The sequence below is a fragment of the Triturus cristatus genome, chromosome 10 (genome assembly GCF_964204655.1).
Source record: "Triturus cristatus chromosome 10, aTriCri1.1, whole genome shotgun sequence".
In the NCBI taxonomy this organism is placed as follows: domain Eukaryota; kingdom Metazoa; phylum Chordata; class Amphibia; order Caudata; family Salamandridae; genus Triturus; species Triturus cristatus.
Genome location: NC_140593.1, coordinates 277727906 through 277748615, shown reverse-complemented (window position 1 = coordinate 277748615; position 20710 = coordinate 277727906). Strand labels below are relative to the sequence as shown.

General features: G+C 42.7%; 1 protein-coding gene across 5 annotated transcripts in view; it reads left to right on the top strand.

Annotated features, from left to right (window-relative positions):
- Window positions 1–20710, top strand: part of AKAP9 (A-kinase anchoring protein 9) — a 1384828-nt gene that overhangs the window by 483695 nt on the left and 880423 nt on the right. For all 5 annotated transcript variants that reach the window (XM_085631105.1, XM_085631108.1, XM_085631107.1 and 2 more), the window contains one exon: window positions 1217–1447. In XM_085631105.1, coding sequence (XP_085487231.1) covers window positions 1217–1447 — 231 coding nt within the window. The remainder of the gene's footprint in view (window positions 1–1216; window positions 1448–20710) is intronic.

Sequence of the window (20710 nt, the reverse complement as noted above, 5' to 3'; positions counted from 1 at the left end):
GCTAAATTTCCACACTACTCTGTAATTAAAGTACTTTCTGTTTTTGCAAAAGACCAGCCCTGGGCTGGACACTGATTTTGCGTATGTTGGTCGATCGCAGACTGCTGAGCTCAAGCACCCTGCACTTTCTTCATTAGAAACCTGTGACTTCATCCTTGCTACCCTTGGAGTCCAGTGCGGAATGGGTTTCACGTGTTCCCGTTTGCAGAGCCATAGTAGGATGTGTCCCAGGAAATCAGTGGCAAAAACCTCACCCCCCACGATTGAGGACCAGTAGCCCCTAGACTCCCCTAAACACCCTCCCCTGTCTGCCCACCCACTGAACCAGGTCTGACACCAATCAACTCAACGTTGTGGTAAAGGGTGATAATGAATGCATAGGACTCACTGTGCATGGTGTGAGTCATGAGTCTGGTTCTCATCCACCTACTAAGTCTTGAATGGTGTCTGCAACATTAAGCAGGGGAAATGCAATGCCTTTTTCTGCTATGACCCATTCGGATTTTAAAAAAAGAATAACTTTTATTCTGTGGGGGAAACACTTTTACCAACAGGAATCCCATCAATGTGAAAAGATAATTTTTTCTTGTGAATTTAAGCCTTCATTATTCAGAGGGATAGATTAACGAGTTTAACACATTATTATTGTTGACGGGGTTATTCTTGTTGAGTATTCTTATTAATCATAATGATAGTAAATGTTGAAGCATGTGTAGAAACTCAAGAAATTACTGCCACCATGAAGATGAGCTGCCCTCCTGTAGAAGAGAATTCAGCTTATTTAAAGAATAGAGGCACAAACAGTGAGGCATGTTTCCCACTTTCAGCATTTCCTCCCATTTTCTTTAATTGAGACCAGTTGCCAGTATTTGAATTCTGTACAAGGTGACCTTGGTTTCTTTTTAGGTTTGGCACAGTATTGCATTTGTCTATCCGCTACTTTGGTTAACCCCTTAATCTGCCATTTTCTACTGTACATCTTCTGGACACTAGTATCATTATTTTATTGAGCTAGTAGGTTTCTTGTTTGCCCTAGGCGAGCAGATATTTTCATTGAGTTGTTGCATTTTCTTTCTTAAGTTTTCCTTTGCATGCATCTCCAATTTTTTTTAATTGCCATTTTTTTGTCTCTTTTAAACTTTTTGATACACTGAAAGTTATGGTTGAAGGTGATGGAGTCAGTGAGATGTTTTGAAGCTACATTTTTGTATTTCAGCTTGGTGATGGTGTGGCATCTTCAAGTACCCAAACTACAAAACTCGAACTGCTCTGTGAAGAGCGTGTGGAAGATATGAGGCAGGAGCTTGTGCGTCAGGAACAGGAGCACCAGCAGGCAGCAGAGTCTCTAAGACAAGCACATATGCTACAAATGGAAAGACAAAGAGAGGTCCAGGAACAACTCCTAGAGGAGCTTTCCCAGCTTAAAGGCCAGCTGAGTCGAATGATGGTGAGTCTTAGAATTGTTTTGGAGTGCAAAGAGGTAAGACAGTGGAGTGATTCAGTTGATGTATGTTTAACTAAATGGCCAGAGACAAATCGCAGGACTTTTCATTGGTATCACCTACCACAGCATGATGACCGTGTACCAACCTATAATCGTTTTGTTGCACCACATAGCAGCAAACTGTTGTAACACAATTTTAAAAAGTGTTATTTATGGAAACTTAAATGTGGTGTTAACTAGGGCACTAAGTCTAGAAAAGTAATCAGTGGCATCCGTGATTGCCAACCAAGATGCCTTTCTGACTTTCAACCTAAACATACACAGACATAAGTGAGCAAGAATTCACAATGGATCTGGCACAGCTACATTGGCTCACTGTAGCAAATATGATCATTTCCATAATGTCTTGACTGTATGTAAGGTCTTTAAATAAAGGCCATTCAACCTCATAATCAAAGAAAGTAATATAACTCTACAATTAAATCATCTACTCAAAAATGTCATCTCATTCACCCCTGATAAAAACTGCAATCAGTGGTTGAGGATCACCACAGTGATCTCTGGATCAACCTGCCTCTTCATCTAAGAAAAGGTGAGAACTATATAAACATTCCTCAGTGTTCCGAAATGTGTTCTCACCTTGCTAGGTGTTGAGAGTATGGCTACGAATAGGATTAGGTTAGAGTATTTGTAAAACTCAACTTACTCCTTACCATTTCTTGGCTGTATGCTGGTCAGGAGTACAGAGCCATCATATGCAGGGAAAATGGCAGAGTGTTCCATAGTTTTGCTGCAGCAATGGAGAAGGCAGCATCATTGTATCTTAAGGTGTGGGTTTTAAACATGTGTAGAACCCTACAGAGTTTTTACCAAGATGTTATGTTATGTTTATATTTATAGAGCGCCAAATCTCCAAAAGGTCTCTAGGCGCTAGCAGCATAGACCAAGAACCCAGGGATCCCTTAATCCCACTGATACTCAGCACACAAAGAGATGGATTATCTGAAAGCCTCAGTAAACAGGATGGCCTTACGTTTCCCCTTGAACGTGAGTAAGGTGGCTTCCCTGCGCATACTATCCGGTAGCTTGTTCCAAACCTGGGAAATCACCACTGAAAAAGCCTGCCCCCCCCCAATGTAGCTCTGTTAAAGCGCGGGCAGGCCAACAGGCTAGCCTCGGATGACCGGAGGCAACGTCCAGGCGCGTAGGACTGTAAACTATCTTTGATGTAATGGGGCGCCACTCCATACAGTGCTTTATGTGCAATGCACAGGCCCTTGAACCTGACCCTCTGCTCTGCGTGCGCTCTTCTTGGCAGTTTAAAAATCAGTCTTGCCGCATCATTTGAAACCACCTGGAGTTTCCCCAGGAGTTTGTCAGGGAGCCCTGTGTACACTGCGTTACCGAAATCCAAGCGAGACACAATAAGTGCCGTCACGACGGTACGCATGGTGGAAAATGTCAACTGGGTCCCAAGCTTCTGTAGTTGCCGCATCAGGCCAGTACAGCTCCCCACTACAGCAGACACCTGACTGTTTAGAGTTAAATGAGTGTCCAGTTTGATACCCAGGCGCCTCACGGCTGGCACTGGTGTCGGGGTGGTGCCCAGCTCTTGGGGCCAGAAGAGCCTGGACCAAGGTGAAGCATCTGTAGTAAGAGCAAGCACCTCAGTCTTATTGGGGTTTACCTTAAGTGAGTTAAGTCATCCACTTCACAGATTGATGGACAAAGATTTACAGTTCCGCAAAGAGATCAAGACCTGGCTGTTCATGCAATATTTCTAAGACATGGTTAGCTCCTATTCAGTATCTGACCACTTAGCGCTGGGAGGCCTTAGGGCATACATGAGCTTTATAAATCCTTAATAATAATTACCATAATATTAATAATAGTGAGCCAGAGGATATTCTGAACATTGAGCTGTACCTGAGGAGAGTTATCAATTCGTACAATTAACTGAGTGTCATCGGCGTAGTTAAACACTTGACAATCCAATTTTGCCAGCGCTTCAACCAACGGCTGGAGATAGATAGTAAATAGCAGGGCGGACAGCGCAGAACCCTGCGGAACCCCCCAACGCCAGACACCCCGCCTGGACCTACATTCTCCTAGTTGGACTTTTTGAGATCGATCCTCCAGGAAGGAGGTAATCCATTGGAGGACCGTCCCGGTGACTCCCGGCCGCCGGACACAGGCCAACAACTGCACGTGGTTCACCTTGTCAAACGCGGCTGAGAGATCCAATAGTATCAATGCTGAGGGATTCTTCTTATCGGCTGCAAGCCTCAATTCATCCAGCAAGAAGAGAATCACCAACTCGGTGCTGTTGTGGGCACTGAATCCTGCTTCCCGTGTATGTAGCAGCTGATGTTCTTCCAAAAAGGACGAGAGAACACTCAGGCACATGTTGCTCGAGAACTTTGGCCAGGAAAGGAAGTCAGTAAATGGGTTGAAAGATTTTCAGATTGTTGGTATCCGTCCCATCTTTTTTCAGCAATGGGATCACCATGGCTTCCTTAAATTTGTGAGCTACCTTCCCAGTGGCCAAGTAGAGATTTAGTAGGGACAACACCTCTGGCTCTACCGCCGGAATAACCATTTTAAGCACCCTTGGAGGGCAGGGATCGTCGGGTGACCCGGACTTTACTTTGGCCACAATATGGGCTAAGCCATTTGAATCAAGTGCAGGGAAGATTGACAGAGAGCCGCCCTGGAAATCAGGTGGGTCCACCATTGATAGAGGACAGGGGGTTATGTGAGTATTAACTATTTCTATAATAATGTCGTTGACGTTAGCTAGAAAGAAGTTGTGTACCTTTTCACAGTCAGCCACATTCACGACCTTCCTAGGTTCTTTCAGGCGACTCAGCTCCCTGAGTATATTCAAGGTTTCTTTCTACGTATCTATAGCCTCCCTGATCCTTACTTCATAGTATGTAGATTTAGATCTGGTGATTGATGCTTTACAGAGTGCTTGTTTTGCCTTATACGTCTCCTGGGATTCTGGGTCATATGTTTTCCGCCAGTGCCTTTCGCATTGAGGAAGAGCCTGTTTTTCCCCTCTTAGTTCTTGCGTATACCATGGGGCACCCTTCATATCGCTAAGTATCCTTTCCCTTCGGGCAGGAGCCACCCAGTCAGTGGCTGCCCGCAGCCCGGATGAGAATTTCTCCTACACCAGATCTGGATCGCCAGACTGTAAACCAGAGTGTACTGTCTCAGTTAAAGCTTCCCTCAGCTTGGCGTCCTCTATCTTACACCAATTCCGTACCACCCTCCACACGGAGGGTGGGTATTTAGGACGGCTACCCACAGGAAGTTTGAAGCTGATCAGAAAATGGTCTGACCAGCTACATGGTCTGCATTCAGTTTGTAGTTTAGCTGATGACGTGGTCCAGATAAGGTCTAGAGTGTGGCCCTTCACATGGGTGGGGGACTCCACAATTTGTTGCAGCTCTAGCATGGGCATACCTTCTGCAAACCTACTAGACACGCAGTCTCTTGGTGTCAGAGCCCAATAGTAGTTGAAGTCCCCCAATACCAGAATCTGTTGGTATCTTGAGCGAAGATCACTGACCACTTCGTGGAACAGATCATTAAACAGCGGGGTTGGCCGAGGGGGGCAGTAGACCACTACCACAATCAAGCAGGATAATTTGAGCCCGATCTTGATCCCCAGGACCTCCGCCCCATCTAGGCTCTCCTCAATTATTTTCTCGGTGGTGAGTGCCCTGCGGCTAAGTACTGCAACTCCACCCCCTCTTTTATTCCCCTGCCTGTTATACGTCAGGGCGTCATAGTCTGGGGGGAGAGAGGCCACTAAATCGGGACTAGAGGTCTCCTCTAACCATGTCTCTGTTAGTGCAAGGGAGTCGAGCTCTCTTTCCTGAAGCAGCATGAAGATTTCTAGGTTATTCTTTTGAAGCGACCAAGTGTTTAACAGAGCAGCCTTTCAGCCAAAGGTTACATCAGACCCCGTGCCCGTAGCCCTCTCTGCCAGCATACCGCTCATTGGTATAGCCCCGGTGTCTGCTAGCAGATTATCTGAATGGAGCTTCTCTATAAGAGAGTCCGAGAAGGCCGGCGTGTAGGGAACACTTTTTCATTTGCTAAGTTTTTCCATAGAGTAAACCAATTTTTGACTGGGGTTCCTGGCCCCGGTCGGGCGCGGACGGGCACAGACGGGCTTGACCTTAGGCGCAGGCTCTGTGACAAGCGGGCGCGAGAGCAGGGCCGAGCAGTAAGTAAAACCAACAGGTTAATAAAATCGCAAATTAAAATGAAGAAATAGCAGAAGGTGTATAATATAATTTGTCATAAAATCTGGCTTAAGAACATCAATTGCTTTCTGAGTGATGGTTAAAGATTTATAAGATTTCCTTTTGTGTACCGAAAGCCAATGTAGTCATCTAATTTGTGGGCCAGATAGGGTCACATTTCTTAATACGGCAAAGCAGGCGTGCTGCTATATTTTGTATCAATTGCAGCCATGCAAGTAGATATTTAGGAGATGCCAGTAAAACAGCATTTCCGGTATCCAGTCTGGATTAAATTGGTATTAACCACAAGAGCTCTTAGATCTCCCATAATGCAAGATAAAATAACTGTGAGGTTTGCAGATGAAAATATCATGACTTCATAATGTGTGACATATGTGACGTCAGTCCTTAATTGGTGTCAGTCAATAAGGATCCCCAAGTTCTGAATATACGATGAGGGTGTTGGACGGGTACCAATTTCCCACTGCCATTCCTAATATGGTATTTGATGGTTTGGCACAGTGGAAATATAACGGAGGCGTCTAGAAGACACTTAGTACACCTTCTCAGACATGCACTATGCTTGCTCATTGGAGCGAAGGCGTTAGAATATAAAATCATTTTGCAGTGCAGTAACTGCACAGCAGAAATTAAAATGTCTGTAGAATCCTAGCAGGGATGATTGACCTTTCTTGGCAGTAGCAATGCCGATTGTTAAAGTGATTGGGAGATTTTGGTCTTTAGCATCTGCTGCATACTCCTTCCATATAGTGTTGGGTGCAGGTGCTTGCAATTTGTTTTTCCTAAAAGAATTCAATCTCAAGTTAGTGTGACTCCTACCTGAATCCCACAATGCACTGGGGCTAAGACTCCACCTCAGATTATTTTTACCACTATCAGGTTCAGATGTTCATATTGAGCTCCAGAGTCGTCAAGCTTCTTCTGTGATCAGTTCGACCCCAGACACTCACATTTGAACATAGGGCATTGAAGAACTCATCTACCTCCCATCAAATTCAACCCTGAACACAGGGGTTTTACCCAAGGAACAGATCATATGAGATTACCATCCACACAAGATTCAATACATAAACATACATACTTTGAACATGACAGCCAGTATGACATTCAGGATCCATATTACAGTCCACTTCCACCACATGAAGGTGATCAACCGGTAGGAAGATTATAACACAACTCCTCAGGGTGATTCTATCCTAGAACTGTATCCTGGTAAAGGCTCACCTGCAAATGAGACAAAAGCATACAATGCTGCTTTTCAAAGGAAAGCTGAACACTACAAGAGTTGCAGATCTTGGAGGAAGAGGAAGAGGAAGACTTTTTTGGAGACCTTTTTGAAGACTGAAAACCCAGGACAGTTCTTTCCCATGCTTCACAGCAAGACGATGTGACGAGGTGTATGGCAGAGACCTTTTATGGAGATGGTGAATCCCAAAGCTGATAAAAAAGTATCCGGCTGTTCCAGAGTACCCATTTTTCATTAGGAGTCTTGTACCTCCAGATTCATTGGTAAACACAGCTTAGAAAAAAGCTTTTGCACAAGGCCCAGGTATGCTCCCCCTCCAGACAAGGAGAGCTGAAAGATAAATGCAGCTGGGACGTGTTGCTGTAGGAGCAGCAACACCATGGCATTTCTCCAATTCAGTAGGTCTGCCCTCCAGGTACGTCATGTATTATTCGGAAAGGATAGAACTCTTCTCCAAACACCTTTTGGAAACCTACAGAAAAAGGGATATGAAGTTTGTTCAGGAGAGGAAAACTATCTCCAGTGGCAACATCAGATGTGCGTTAGATGCAATTGATACTGCCTCACCAGAATCATTCTTTGTAGGCAGGTTTGGCTGAAAGTATCTGGTCTAGCAACACCTAATCAGTGATACCTTTGATGGAGGAAAACTTGTTCGAGCCTCTGATGGACACAATGCTAGCAAAAATCAACAATGATATGGGCACTGTTAAAGGCTATCGGGCAGTCCAGACAAAACATGTTAAATTTAGGTTTTGGCATCAAAAGACACGCCGGAGTGCAATAAGAATGCCAGCAGCATCTTTCCTACTACCAGGGGCAACCCAAAAGTCATTTCCACATGCACAATTTCAGGGCAACCGACATGGAAGAGGTAGAAGAGGCTGTGGAAAGAGCCCCGCCCCTTCCCTACAGTGACATACTACTGAATCCTCCCTTTTCGGAAGGATGATTAAATTATATCTTCATTTTTCGAAGACCAAAGGTTAACCTGGGAACTGATGCAATCTATTGTTATCAAAAATCAGTTGACTCTTTTTACGGATGGCATGCATCCAAATCTTCTTTCTGTACAGAATCGCTGCATGGGTTCGTTTTAAATTAGACATTCTTTTTATTGTGTAGTCACATTCCCTTCTATTAATGATTGTCCAGAGCTACATAAAAAACATTTGTGATGGCTTATCTAACCAATACACCTTACACATTGTTTTGTTTGCACTTTCTGTGAATTGCTTCACAAATGTTTTATTTTACCTATTCTCCATGAAAATAATTTTAGACAATGTCGTCTCGCAATATTGTGTTCACAAAAATTAGCTTCATTATCAACTTGCTGTAAACTCTCCAGCCGTTTATGGGCTGTGATGTGGTTAAGGAAAAATATGATCCCGCTCTAGTAACGTTTCACAGTCCACCTTTCTAACGTTTATCTATTCATTGTCTTATGCTTATGAAATCTGAAACATATCTTTTCATGAAATGCTCGTATGGTTTCTTCTAAGACAGTCAAATAAAGCTGATTCTGACTATTCCTTCTACAGTAGGAGGAGATAACCTGAAGCAAATGGGTCCCTTTCGTGGTACAGCAAGGTTATGGCTTAGAATTCTACTCCACCGAAACACACTACCACAATATCACATAGTCACTTAGAAGCATCAATAACTGCTAAAGGATGAAATCCTAGAAAATTTCAGCAAGGGTCCCATCAAAACTGTGCTACTTTAGTCAGGTCAAGGAATGTCCTCACTGTATTTACTCATTCCTAAAAAGTACAGTACCCTGTGTCGTATTATCGATCTCGGGCCACAGAATTGATACATCCTGATTGTCAACCCTGCAGGAGGCCATCCCTTTTCTCAGCACAGGAGATCACATGGTGACCCTTAACATTGGGGGTGCCTAGTTCCACATCCCCACTTACCCCGCACATCACCACTGCCTCAGATTAACCCATTCAGGTTACTACAGCCCCATGGGTAATTACAAATTATCTAGTTGTTTACAGCAAATCTTTGTCGCAGTGCCATTATTGTTTTTACAAATTTTTTCAAGTCTGCCTGATAAAGAGGAGCTGCTGTCAGGTAATGCCATCAGGTAATGCCCAGCGCAATCTCAAGCAGCAGGGTCTCTCCTGCACAGGTTAGGATTCACAGTAACTGACAAAAAGTCCCATCTTAGGTCTCAGATTCAGACTTTACAGGGAGCAGTGTTAAATTTGGCACTAGGCAGTCTACCCATATAAAGAGATGGTGAGAACATCTCAAAGGCAGCTACCTCTTTTTCAAGCGTAATGTCCTCCAGCTGTTATTACAGTAATGTATCTGTTGGGTATGGTGGCTTACTGCAGAGCCCTAGTGCTTTGTGATATCCTTCATGTGCCCATTACAGTCCAGGCCATGGTTACAAGTAGCTTGTCAGTGGGAAGATCTAGTGTTAGTGGAGCACAGGGTTCAGCACTTACTCAAATGGTGGAACTACAAAATATTGTCACTGGACAGGCTTTATCTGGCTCCTCAGCCACAGGTGATCAATTACTACAGCCTCCTCATTTGCAGGTTGGGACGCACATCTGAAAGACATGACTGTTCTTGAATGCAAGAACTGAGCAAATGTACCAATATTCACTCAAGTATTTTACACGTTCATTTGCTAAAAAATGTCTTGGTGAAAACAAAAAACATGGCCATCATTTATTACATTAAAAAACAAGGGGGTACTCACTTGCATCAGCTGTCAGCTTTAGGCCATACAAATGCCACTGGGTCATTCACAGTTAGATCCAGCTCAGCAGAGCATTATCGGAGGTGGAGAGATACTTTGTTAACTTTCTAAACAGGATGCATCAAGTTCTTTGACTGGGCAATTAATCCCAGTGTACTTCAACATTACTTCCAAAAATTGGGAAACCCAGTCGATCTGTTTGCTTCCCCCAAAAACTCAAAATGACCATGCTTACGCTCCATGCGCCCACCCTTTTTGTACATATACAACGTACTAAGGATGAGCTGGTCAGGGATATTTGCTTATGCTTTTTCTCCACTACCTGTCTTTCCATATATTGTGAGGAAGTTCAAGCAAATGTCAAAGACCCTCATTCTCTTTGCACTGATGTGGGTGAGGCAGCCCTTGTTTTCATTTGTCTGGAACAGACAACACACTTCTCTGTTTAAAATTCCAGCCATCTAAGTATTCATTAGGGACTTGAGAATAATTTCTCCAGAATTGCCACCACTTCTCATGTGGAGCCTAAATATTGTACTCACAATGCAAATGGCAGAAGCCTTTGAAGCTGCAACATTCTTAGGCTAGCTAATATCTTTCATGGAAGGTGTCATTTCTTGTGGCAATCACCTTCTTAAGAAGAGTTAGCCTGTTGCAGGTTCTAACAGTAAAAGAGCCTTTCATGCACATACACAGGAATGAAGTAGTCTTGAGAACAAAATCCCTGTTTTCTTCCCAGGGTGACTTCCCCTTTTCATTTAAACCAAACCATTGATTTAGCTATTTTCTTTCCACACTCTGACACAGTAGCGGAAAGAGCTTTGAGCACATTTGATGTTAAAAGAGCATTAATGTTTTATATTGATAGAACAAAGTCCATCCACAAAACAAAGCAACTTTGTGTTACATTTGCGAAATCTCACTTGAGAAATCCCATTTTGAAATCAGGTTTGTCAAGGTGGATTGCTAAATGTATTGAAGTTTGTTACGCAAAAGCATAACAAACTTTACATTCTGTGCCACAAGCACATTCTACGCGAAATAAGGGAGCTAAAGTATTAGTTAGCATACCATTAGCAGACATGTAAGGCTGCTACTTTATCAACACCATAAGACACTATTGAGTGGCCATTTAAGCCCGACAACAGACTCAAGTAGGTCAAACAGTACTCAGAACTTTATTTCAGATATCTGCCTCATCTGTTCGCTAGCCATTGCTTCAGGAGAGTGCACTGTTTTATAGTCTAATCAGTGCACATGATCAACCGCAGCACATGCTCCAAACATAAAATGTTACCCTGTAACAATTGGTTTGCATCTTTTAGTGTTGAAGGCTTCCTATGTGTCCTTCCACCTCTAGGTATACGAGCTAGTGCTTCAGGTGCTGTTTTTTCACTTGAAAAATGCACCTGTGCATGTTTACTCTTTTTCTTTGTGTAGTCCTCTTACTACACTCTCTCTTTTGGGGGAAATCTGAGGTGGGGTTTTGTCCTGGCTTATTGTAGAATTCAAGAGGGAGTTGCAAGATATCTTAAGATCAAAGACTTCTAAACATTTCATGTCTGCCATAATTTAATCTACAACATCATACACCTTTGAAACCTCATGACTTCGGTGGTCTCTGCTTTGAAAAGGAAGCATGTTTCAGCCCCTACTAGGAACACTCTTCCAGGCAAGGGGAATAGATGACCTGATGCTGCGGGGTGAATGATTTACAAACTACAAAGCCAACACCATCATTGCCAAAGCTCTCTTCTTACAAAAAAAAAACAGACCTAAAGAGATTTTCCACCTTGACTAGCTAAACATGAAACTACAGTCAAATTTGCTCCTTAACCAAACCAAAGTCAGATATGAAGAATTCCAAGATTTATTCCTCAACAAAATCAGATCATTAAGAGTATCTATACTACCATCATCTAATAGCTTCTCAAGCATTGCTTCCTCCTCTAACTCAACCTGTTGATCGGAATTTGACTCCCTCTCTTGATGACCTACTCAAACTCTTCAAGAAACCTAAAACTGACCAACTATGATGATGACATGATGATAGCCATTACAAAGAACTTCTTACTCTTTAGCAAGTTTTGTTCTCATTTAATTAATATATCCCTCTGTGAGGGTATCTTCTCTGGTTGTCTACAAATGGGTTAAATTACCTTCCTCTTAAAAAAAGCAGCCGCTAATCCAGACTGTCTTTCCAGCTTTGAACCTGTCACCAACTCTCTTGGATAGCCAAAGCCATTGAAAAATGCGTTAAAAGACAATTATCTTCTCACAACATTAAAATGTATCTCTTTGCCCCCTATCCATCTGGATTTTACAAGGTTACAGCACTGAAATAGCCTCTTCAAACACGCTGTACAACATATTAGACTAAAGACATGCATCTCTGCTTTATCCCCTTAGCCTTTCTGTGCCCTGAGACACTATTGACCACCTAAGGCTCACCGAGATCCCAAGGCTTTGCTTCTGAGGAAAGGTCCTGAAATGGCTCACTTTCTTTCTCATTAATTGCATACAGATGGTGAGACATAGTGCTGCCTCATTTAATGCTTCTTACATCATCTGAGGGCCCCCCCCCCCAGCGTTCCTTTCGCTCTCCCATGCTATGTAATCGTATGAGTATTTAAGAGACCTAATAAAGCAAAAAGTAGTCAAGATCCATCGATAACCAACAACATTCACATATAGGTCAAAAGTAAATAGCTTCATGACATCTTCACTCAGGAATATTGCTTACAAAAGCTCCAACACTGAATGCCAGTAATGCGAGAAAAACTGAACTCATCCTCATACAGAACAAGCAGTTGCATAGCCAATAGGTCTCGCTTTTGGGACCTTCTAAGTATTTAATTATGCAGCACAATATCCTTGGTGCAACCACATCAACTGTTACGTGGCTAAACACTTATAAGGTCCCAAAGGCGAGACCTATCGGCTATGCCAATGCTTGGTGCGGTTGTGTGTGCGGTTGTGTGTGTGGTTGTGTGTGTGTGTGTGTGTGTGTGTGTGTGTGTGTAGGGTTGTGTGTGTGGTTGTGGTTGTGGTTGTGTGTGGGTTGTGGTTGTGTGTGTGGGGTGTGGGCGTGGTTGTGGTTGTGTGTGTGGGGTGTGGTTGTGTGTGTGTGGGGTGTGTTTGTGTGTGTGTGTGGTTGTGTGTGTGTTTGTGTGTGTGGTTGGGTGTGGTGTGTGTGGTTGTGTGTGGTTGTGTGTGTGTGTACATGTGTGTGTGGTTGTGTGGTTGTATGTGTGGTGGTTGTGTGTGGTTGTGGTTGTGTGTTTGGTTGTGGTCGTGTGTGTGACAGTAATACTAAAAGCATCTCAAAATAAAGGAACACAAACATAGAGTTTGTGGAAAGAGAAAGCACGTTGTAAGTCAAACGGGCGCAGCAAAGCATTAACACAACAACAAAACAAACAAAACCACTTAGCGAAGACGGAGTGCTGATAATGGATACACACAGCCCATCATCTTAAGAGTTCAATTGCATCCAATGTGCACTCAAACCTGCCCCCTCCTTGTGAGTTGCACCCCATATTTCATGAGTTGTAACTGCTGTACCCAACATAGCGCTTTGAGATCTAAAGCGCTACATAGGTCTAATCGATTAACCAATTCTTCAAAAAAGTAAATGCCATTGTGTGTTGCACTAGGGCGTGCGCTAGGCTGGCCTTGTAATTGGGAGTAATGAAGGCCATATGCACATCCTTGAGCTGTCCTGCTCCCTGCATCGCTGGTCCTAAGAACCCCACGAAAGGAGCGACAATGAACCCAAGGGCACCCACGAAAGGATGTATGCTGCCAACCTGCACATTCTAATTAATAAAAACGAAACCCAAACATAACGTGCTTTGTTTCCCTTGTTTAATGAGGACCTTGTAACAGCACACACGGTTTACGTTGATGTGGCCTAACTGCCAGCGTTGCCGACTTTGGAGCTGAGGAACCTGGTTCGAGTCTCGGCTTGGTCTCAACATCCCGTGATTCGGGGCAAATCCCTTAATGTCCCCGTGCCTACTAAAAACGAATGCGTCTTTGAGTAATGTAACTGGTGCTCATCTAAAGCGCTTCGATACCTTCGGGTCGAGTTCGCGCTATATAAAAACTGCAAAAACAACGAAAATACATTGACTGTAATGGTGGGGATTTACACGAGCACTCTGGGCAGCATTTCCACTACCGTAACCCGGCCCTGCTTACAATGCAGTGTCAAACGATACAACTCACGCGTGTGCATATGCGCAGGCTCAATGACAAAGAGAACGTAAAGCACACAAATGCACGCAAACACGCGCAATAAACCAGAATAATAGTGAATATGGGCTAAGAGTCGCTACATGACTGACCGATTACTCAGGGTCCATAACAATGTCATTCGTGCCAGCAACACAACACAGCATTACACAACGTGGGAACGGATGCGGCCGTCATCATGAGCGCTGCGGTGTCCTATTGAGGGAGAGAGTTGGAGAAGGTAGGGTGTAGGGGAGAGGATTTTTTTTTTTTAATGACATTGCGCAGCAATGATTGTGGCGAGGCGGAGTGAGTTTTCAAAGTGCTGCTGAAGGTTGGCGGTTCGCGCGTGCACGCTCGCGTGAACACAAGCGCTAGGCCAGCCAGCAGCACTTTGAAAACTCACCTACAAAATGTTTCTCCGGGCAGCGCATGCGCGCTGACTCAGCGAGACCTAAAAACGACCATCTAAAATTCAACTTTTAATGACGCCGGGAACTGGAAGCCTCCGGCTTCATCCGGCATTTTTTATTTGAAGTAAAATCATTAGGCATTTAGTTTAACCTATGTGGCCTGTCAACATCACCTACAAATTTGATCACATCCTCTGTTTACTAAATAACCTATTTTCTCTCCTCATTGAGGCCCTAATAAAAGTCAAATTAGCCTGTATTGCTTTTAAAGCAATTCACTCCCATTTTTCAAACTACCTAGGCTCTACCATAAAATGTTTAGAGACATTAAACGTCTTATAAGTAGAGACATCCTCTAACTTGAATCTAAAGATCTGAAAGCTAAGTCACCCAAATTCCAGTCCTTCGCATGCACAGCACACTCACTTGGTCCCCTGAAACGTGCTGCCAAGAAGACCTGGTCACCATCCACAAGTAACTAAAAAGCCTTTCTTGTGAACATGTACTGAAACTGACCAAGCTCTAAACTTCTCTGTTCATGATCTCTTGTATTATATAGTTAGGAACACTAGTACTAACATTATTCTCCTCTCTGTCCCTCTCCTCTCCTTTCATTCTCTCATCCTACATGTTAGCCATGGCAGCCTTAGGGTAGTCTTCCCCCAAACTGTTTGCCTTCACCCTCCTATTTTGCTGAAGTTGTTTTTGTTGGCTTTAGGACTCTGCACTTTCCCACTGCTAACAAGTGCTAAAGTGCTTGTGCTCACTGCCTACAACATGTTAAAGGTGGTTTACAGCTGATTGACATATTTAATGTACTTATCCCTAGTAAAGTGGTATACTATATACCCAAGACCTGTAAATTAAATACTGCTAATGAGCCTGCACTTGTTGTGCGACCTACTTAAGTAGCCCCTTAAAACTTGTTCCAGGCATGCCATTGCAATTTTGCCAATGCAGTTTTAAACTGCCTATATGACTATGCAAAATAACCCCCTTGCCTTAAACTCCCCTTTTATTGCAAATACGTCACCCCTACTGTAGACCCAAAGTAGCCCGTAGTGCAAGTTGCATCGTAATTAAAAGGCTTTGACATGAACTTTTAAGTTTTACAGGTCTTGGTAATGAAAAACTCCTACATTTGTTTTTCACAACTGTTAGGCTTACCTCTCCCATAGGATAACATTGGGTTGCCCTATTATGTTTAATAAGAGCTAACTTTTGATTGGAAACACGTAAACTTTTCATGTTTCATGTCTTAGAAATTGTAATTGGAAGTCCTCTTTAATGTTGAAGTCTGATTTTAAGTTATAATTTTGAAACTTTTAGAAAGTTACTGATTAGGGGGGTCGGGCCTGTTCTGTCAGTTGGGTTAGGCCATCATTTAAATTTAACAAGGAAAGACCTAAGCTGATAATTATTCACTCACACTATTTGTATCTGTGATCAAGTATTTTGATTTAACTTGACCTTTTTCTTATTTTATGTTCATTTTTTATATTCATTTAATTTTTGCATTATCCATAAACACTTTCCATATTCGTCTGACAACAGTATCAAAACATTGTGCAATGTTTTTTTTCACAATCTCAAATAACGTATACTCATTCTGCATTGAGTCAAAATAGCAAAACATTACAGTAAATCAAAAACAAGGACAATAACCCAGTAACCAGTGCATTACATTCTGGAGTGTACGTTTTTGCTTTTTGATCTAGGTAGAACAAACTCATAATAGTTACACACTTAAGGAGTTACATTGAAACAAAGGCAGCCACCTATATTTTTTTTTTGTTGCCTAAGTTTGATCACTATTTAGTCCACACTTGCTTGTGCATAATCAGGTCGACACATTTAAAATTTAGTTTTTTTTACTTTGGGTTATCATCAGGACCAAGGTTTGTTTCTACACCTCTACTGGATTCTCAAACTGAAACAATTATGAAAAGAACGTGAACTGTGCTTTCCTTCTTTATAACTAACCACCTCTCATTTTACCTCGTCGTCTTCGGTTCAATTTGTTGTTCATTATCTGTTATCTGTTAAGAAATATTTAAGTATTCAGAAAGGTCAATTGGTGTTTATGTTTGCTTCTGATCATTTTGGTATCAATCGTTCATAATTTAAATAAGGAAAGAATAGAAAGATTTAAAAAACTTATTTTTAGCTTCATCAATTCCACTTGTATTCAATAGCACTGAAACTTTGTAAATAAGCTTACTTTTTTCCTTCTTAACTTGGCCGGGATGCCGTGGAATGTTTCCCAGCTTAATTGTGTTTCCACTGCTGAACGCGGTTTCTTTTCACAATTTCATGTTTAAGTGAAAAAGATTGTGTATATTGGTTGAGCCCCACGTTTGTTTGCAGTGTATTTAGAACATCTTTAGGTTGAATGATTAATCGATATTTATATGTGAATGGAGTTACTCGCGTGTCTCTGTTTTCAGCATAGAAATGGAGTTTCCGAATACTGCTTTCTATGATTCTTTTACTTTCTTAGAGCGCTGCAATAAATATGGACTTTTTTTTCTCTAAATAACCAACAATACAAAACCCAATGGTCTATCAAGTACTAAGAAAGTGTGGATACCACTACATCAAAATTAAATCAAAACAAAAAAGTGAAACACAACCAATACCTAAACCTAATAGATGTGTCTTTGGGCATATCCCTTTATAGGACGAAATCCCTCACTCACCAAAGGTGACATGCTTCATCATTTGGGATTCTCCTCCCGGAGGAAAAGCCTAGTTCCTCTCGTGGCTACAACCCCCTCACTGTGAGGGAGGAGCTCAGGGATGTTTTATAGTATGATATTGGATATACTAAATCCACAAATGTGAAGCTAGAAGTATGAGTGAGGGCGCGGCGCAAAGAAAATGTTGAAAAATGTGAAGGAAATTAAGTACAAAACTAGCTCTTTCGCATGCAAATGATTATTTTTTATCATGCAGGTAGTTTCTCTTATTTTTGTAATCTAAGTAATTCAGACATTTCATTTAACACTACTACTGCAGACCTGAAAGGTAGCATGAAATATGCTTCTTTCTGTGTGAGGATGGCTTCCAAATCTCCACTTCTTGGGTTATGCTGAATAGGCGCTAGAGCTGACCCTCTTAGGTCTTTTTCAGTATGACCCATTGTTAGAAAATGACTAACAATTGGTGCTGTAACTATTTGTGTGTGAATTCAGGACTTACGTTGGACTATCCTTTGTTTAATCTCCTGATTGGTCTTGCCAATATACAGTTTTTTACAGAGGCATATAATCATAAAGATCATAGCTCCTGTTCTGGCCTCTCTTTGCGGTATCACCCATGCCTTGCTGTCGGTTCCTTCTAATGTAAAAAAGTGAAAACTTTTGGTGGTTCCTCTGCTCAAAACACAAACCTTCAGCAGGTTCAAAACATCTCAGAATATTCGGATGTATCGTTTTGTTGCACTTTTCTAAAAAAAATCCATGAAAAAGAAGTATACCGCCAAATCTCCTTCACCTAAAGAAATGTACACAGCTACCATGTGCCAGTTGGCTTCTGACCTCTCCATGAGTTAGAAGTAGCATTTCTTGCTGTACCAAAAGATGTGTGCCTGATCCTGGATCATGGAGGTTGAGCAACCTTCATATTACCCCTACCACATTTGACGCGGCTTCCCAGCTGGTGCTTGTGAATCAACTGGAACAGCCTGAAATTCAAAATGTTTACCTGGTGGGGCTTACCTCTATCCTATCTGAGAGGTCTGAAACAGTCTACCCATGGCCTATTTCTGTTATGCACTAAGCCTCTGACTTGTGGAATTCCTTTGGCATCCGCTGTTTAATTTTTGTCTCTCCAGTTAGCCTCACTCATACAATCATTTGATTTCCTGCTGATATCGTACGCAGATTGACACCCAGATGATCATTTCCCACATGGAGAATCTGGTCTCAGCCCAAAAACTTTTTGGACTTAAATGCTGCTAGCAGTCTAATTTAAGACAAATTCGTTAAAACCCTCATAGTAATTAATCAGGGGTCCTCATCTTTTTTTGGGCCATTTTTATTGATGTTCAAACAAAGAATACACAGGAAAAAAATATTGCAGTTAAGTTGCAGTACATATACCAGAGAAAAGCATAATTGGAAGTTACAGCAGATAGTTCTGATAGCAATCTCCTCCATACCACGTTACGTTTCCGCCCCATATATCTCTGAATTAATACTTTCCTAAGCATATCATTTAAGTCACATTGTAGTTTGACAGTAAATAGGCTGCTTCATGCGCCCATATATCCTTCGGTCTGGAGGTCACAGGTAGCTCCTCTGTGTATATGTCTAACTGATCCCTGCAGTACACAACATCCCGCACCCATTGATCCATCTTGCGAGGTGCTCTCCTCCCCCAGTGTATAGCCACTTGTTGTTGGGCTAGTAACGGCCAGGAAGAGGTATTGCACCGCGGCCAGGGCGACTGACTCCAGGATCTGGGGATCACGGTTCGATCCCTGGCACCGGCGTCAGATTAGCCCAGCACCATGGGACTCCGGGCAATAGCTTGCCTAATCTTCTCGACGGCCCCCAGCGCCTAGAGACCCTTACAGGTGATTGTTCGCGCTTTACAAATGTGGATTATTATTATTATAACGTGGTAATGGCCACCAGTTTGCGATTACATGGTTGCAGAGGTTTAACCAGCCCCAGTAGACATAGCTGTGGAGTGCATTCCACCCTCTCCAATACCATTTTTGTCAGAGCTTGTACCACTTGTGTCCAGAATCGGTAAGTTAGAGCACAGTTCTAGGCTAAGTGCATAAAGCCAGCGTCCATCATCCCACATCTAATACATAGGGAGCTGTTTCTGAGCCCATATTTATGTAATTGAGGAAGGCTGTAGTATGTTTGAAGTATATTATTCTAAGTGTACAGTTGGCTGTGAGGCATTTTGTGAGTGCGCAGCTTGTCTCCCAGTCCTCCTGAGACATTGGTGTGTCCAGCACTTTATCCCATATATCAAGGGCTTCTATTTTATCATCTAGCTACTCCCTCAGGGAAGTATTACACAATCTGATTATAAGACATTTTCGTGAGCTACATGTTAGCATCGTCTCCAATGCCTTCAACATGCCTGGTTCTTTCGGGAATTGAGGATATAGTGACCTCACAGCTGCCTGGAGTCTAATATATATCTGAACACTAGTAGTGTAGTGTGGGGCGCTGTAGAAGTGAATGTATCCAATGTCAAAAACCTCCCTCATGGTATAGGTCTCCTAGTGTAGTTAGCCCTTCCTTCGTTAGTATGCCCAATGCCTTGGGTTAATGAGTGACACAGATAGCTGGGTGAGATGCCAGGGCTAGTGCCTGTGCATATATTGGGGTTCCTACCTGCCCTTGCACTTAACTGATGCCAGGTCTCCGAGGTGCTGCATATAGGGTTAATTTCCACTCTTGCGATCTCCGTCTGCTCATACAGTTGAATGGCTGTACGGCGTTGTTGGATGAGTGTCGTCACTTTCCACTCCTAAATGTGGTAAATATTCTAGAAGTACCAATAATGCACAAATTGCGATTGAGCGCAAAGATAATATAGGTGCATATTCGGGGCTCCAAACCTGCCCTGCTCACAAGTTTTGAGGCTTTTAAAAAGCACACTGGTCAATAATATAGGAATATTTACGAACAAATACAGAAATTTGGGCAAGCTAGACATTTTAATAATTGCTATTCTGCGAGCTAGAGATGGATGTAAACGTATCCATCTAGCAACTTGGTCTATCAATTTTGTTAGTGCTCACGCATAGTTTAGTCTAACTATGATCTCCTGGTCTCCGTGTATCCATACTCTGGATATTTGACGTGTTCTGTACGCCTTCAAGTGGGGATTCCATGGCGTGTGGGACAGTTGGCTGTGTAAGAGAGAATATGGACGATTTGTCCTGATTAATTCTGAGACCCAACTTCCAAGTACCATTCATAGCAAACATATTCGTGTATAATGGGTGCTAGTTGTGTCTCAGGGTTGCGCGTTGCGGACATTGAGCACCATATCATCTGCATATAGGGACATGGCAAGTGGACGTTGACGGAACATTAGTACAGCTGCTGCATTGCTCTGCTGAATTACACATGCTAATGGCTCCTGAGCTAGGGCAAATAAACTCGGCGATAATGGGCCTCCCTGCCTAGTTCCCCTGCAGATCTTAACTGGGTCTGAAATATTAATATTGATGGGTATCCTTGCTGCTGGGTTTGAGGATAGTAGACATATCCCCCTTAGAAATGCCAGTGGCATTCCCATGCAATGTAATACCGTGAACATATACACCCATTGTATAGAATCAAAAGCTTCCATGGCGTCCCACAGCTCCGCCGCTGCTTTATCTTCGGATCC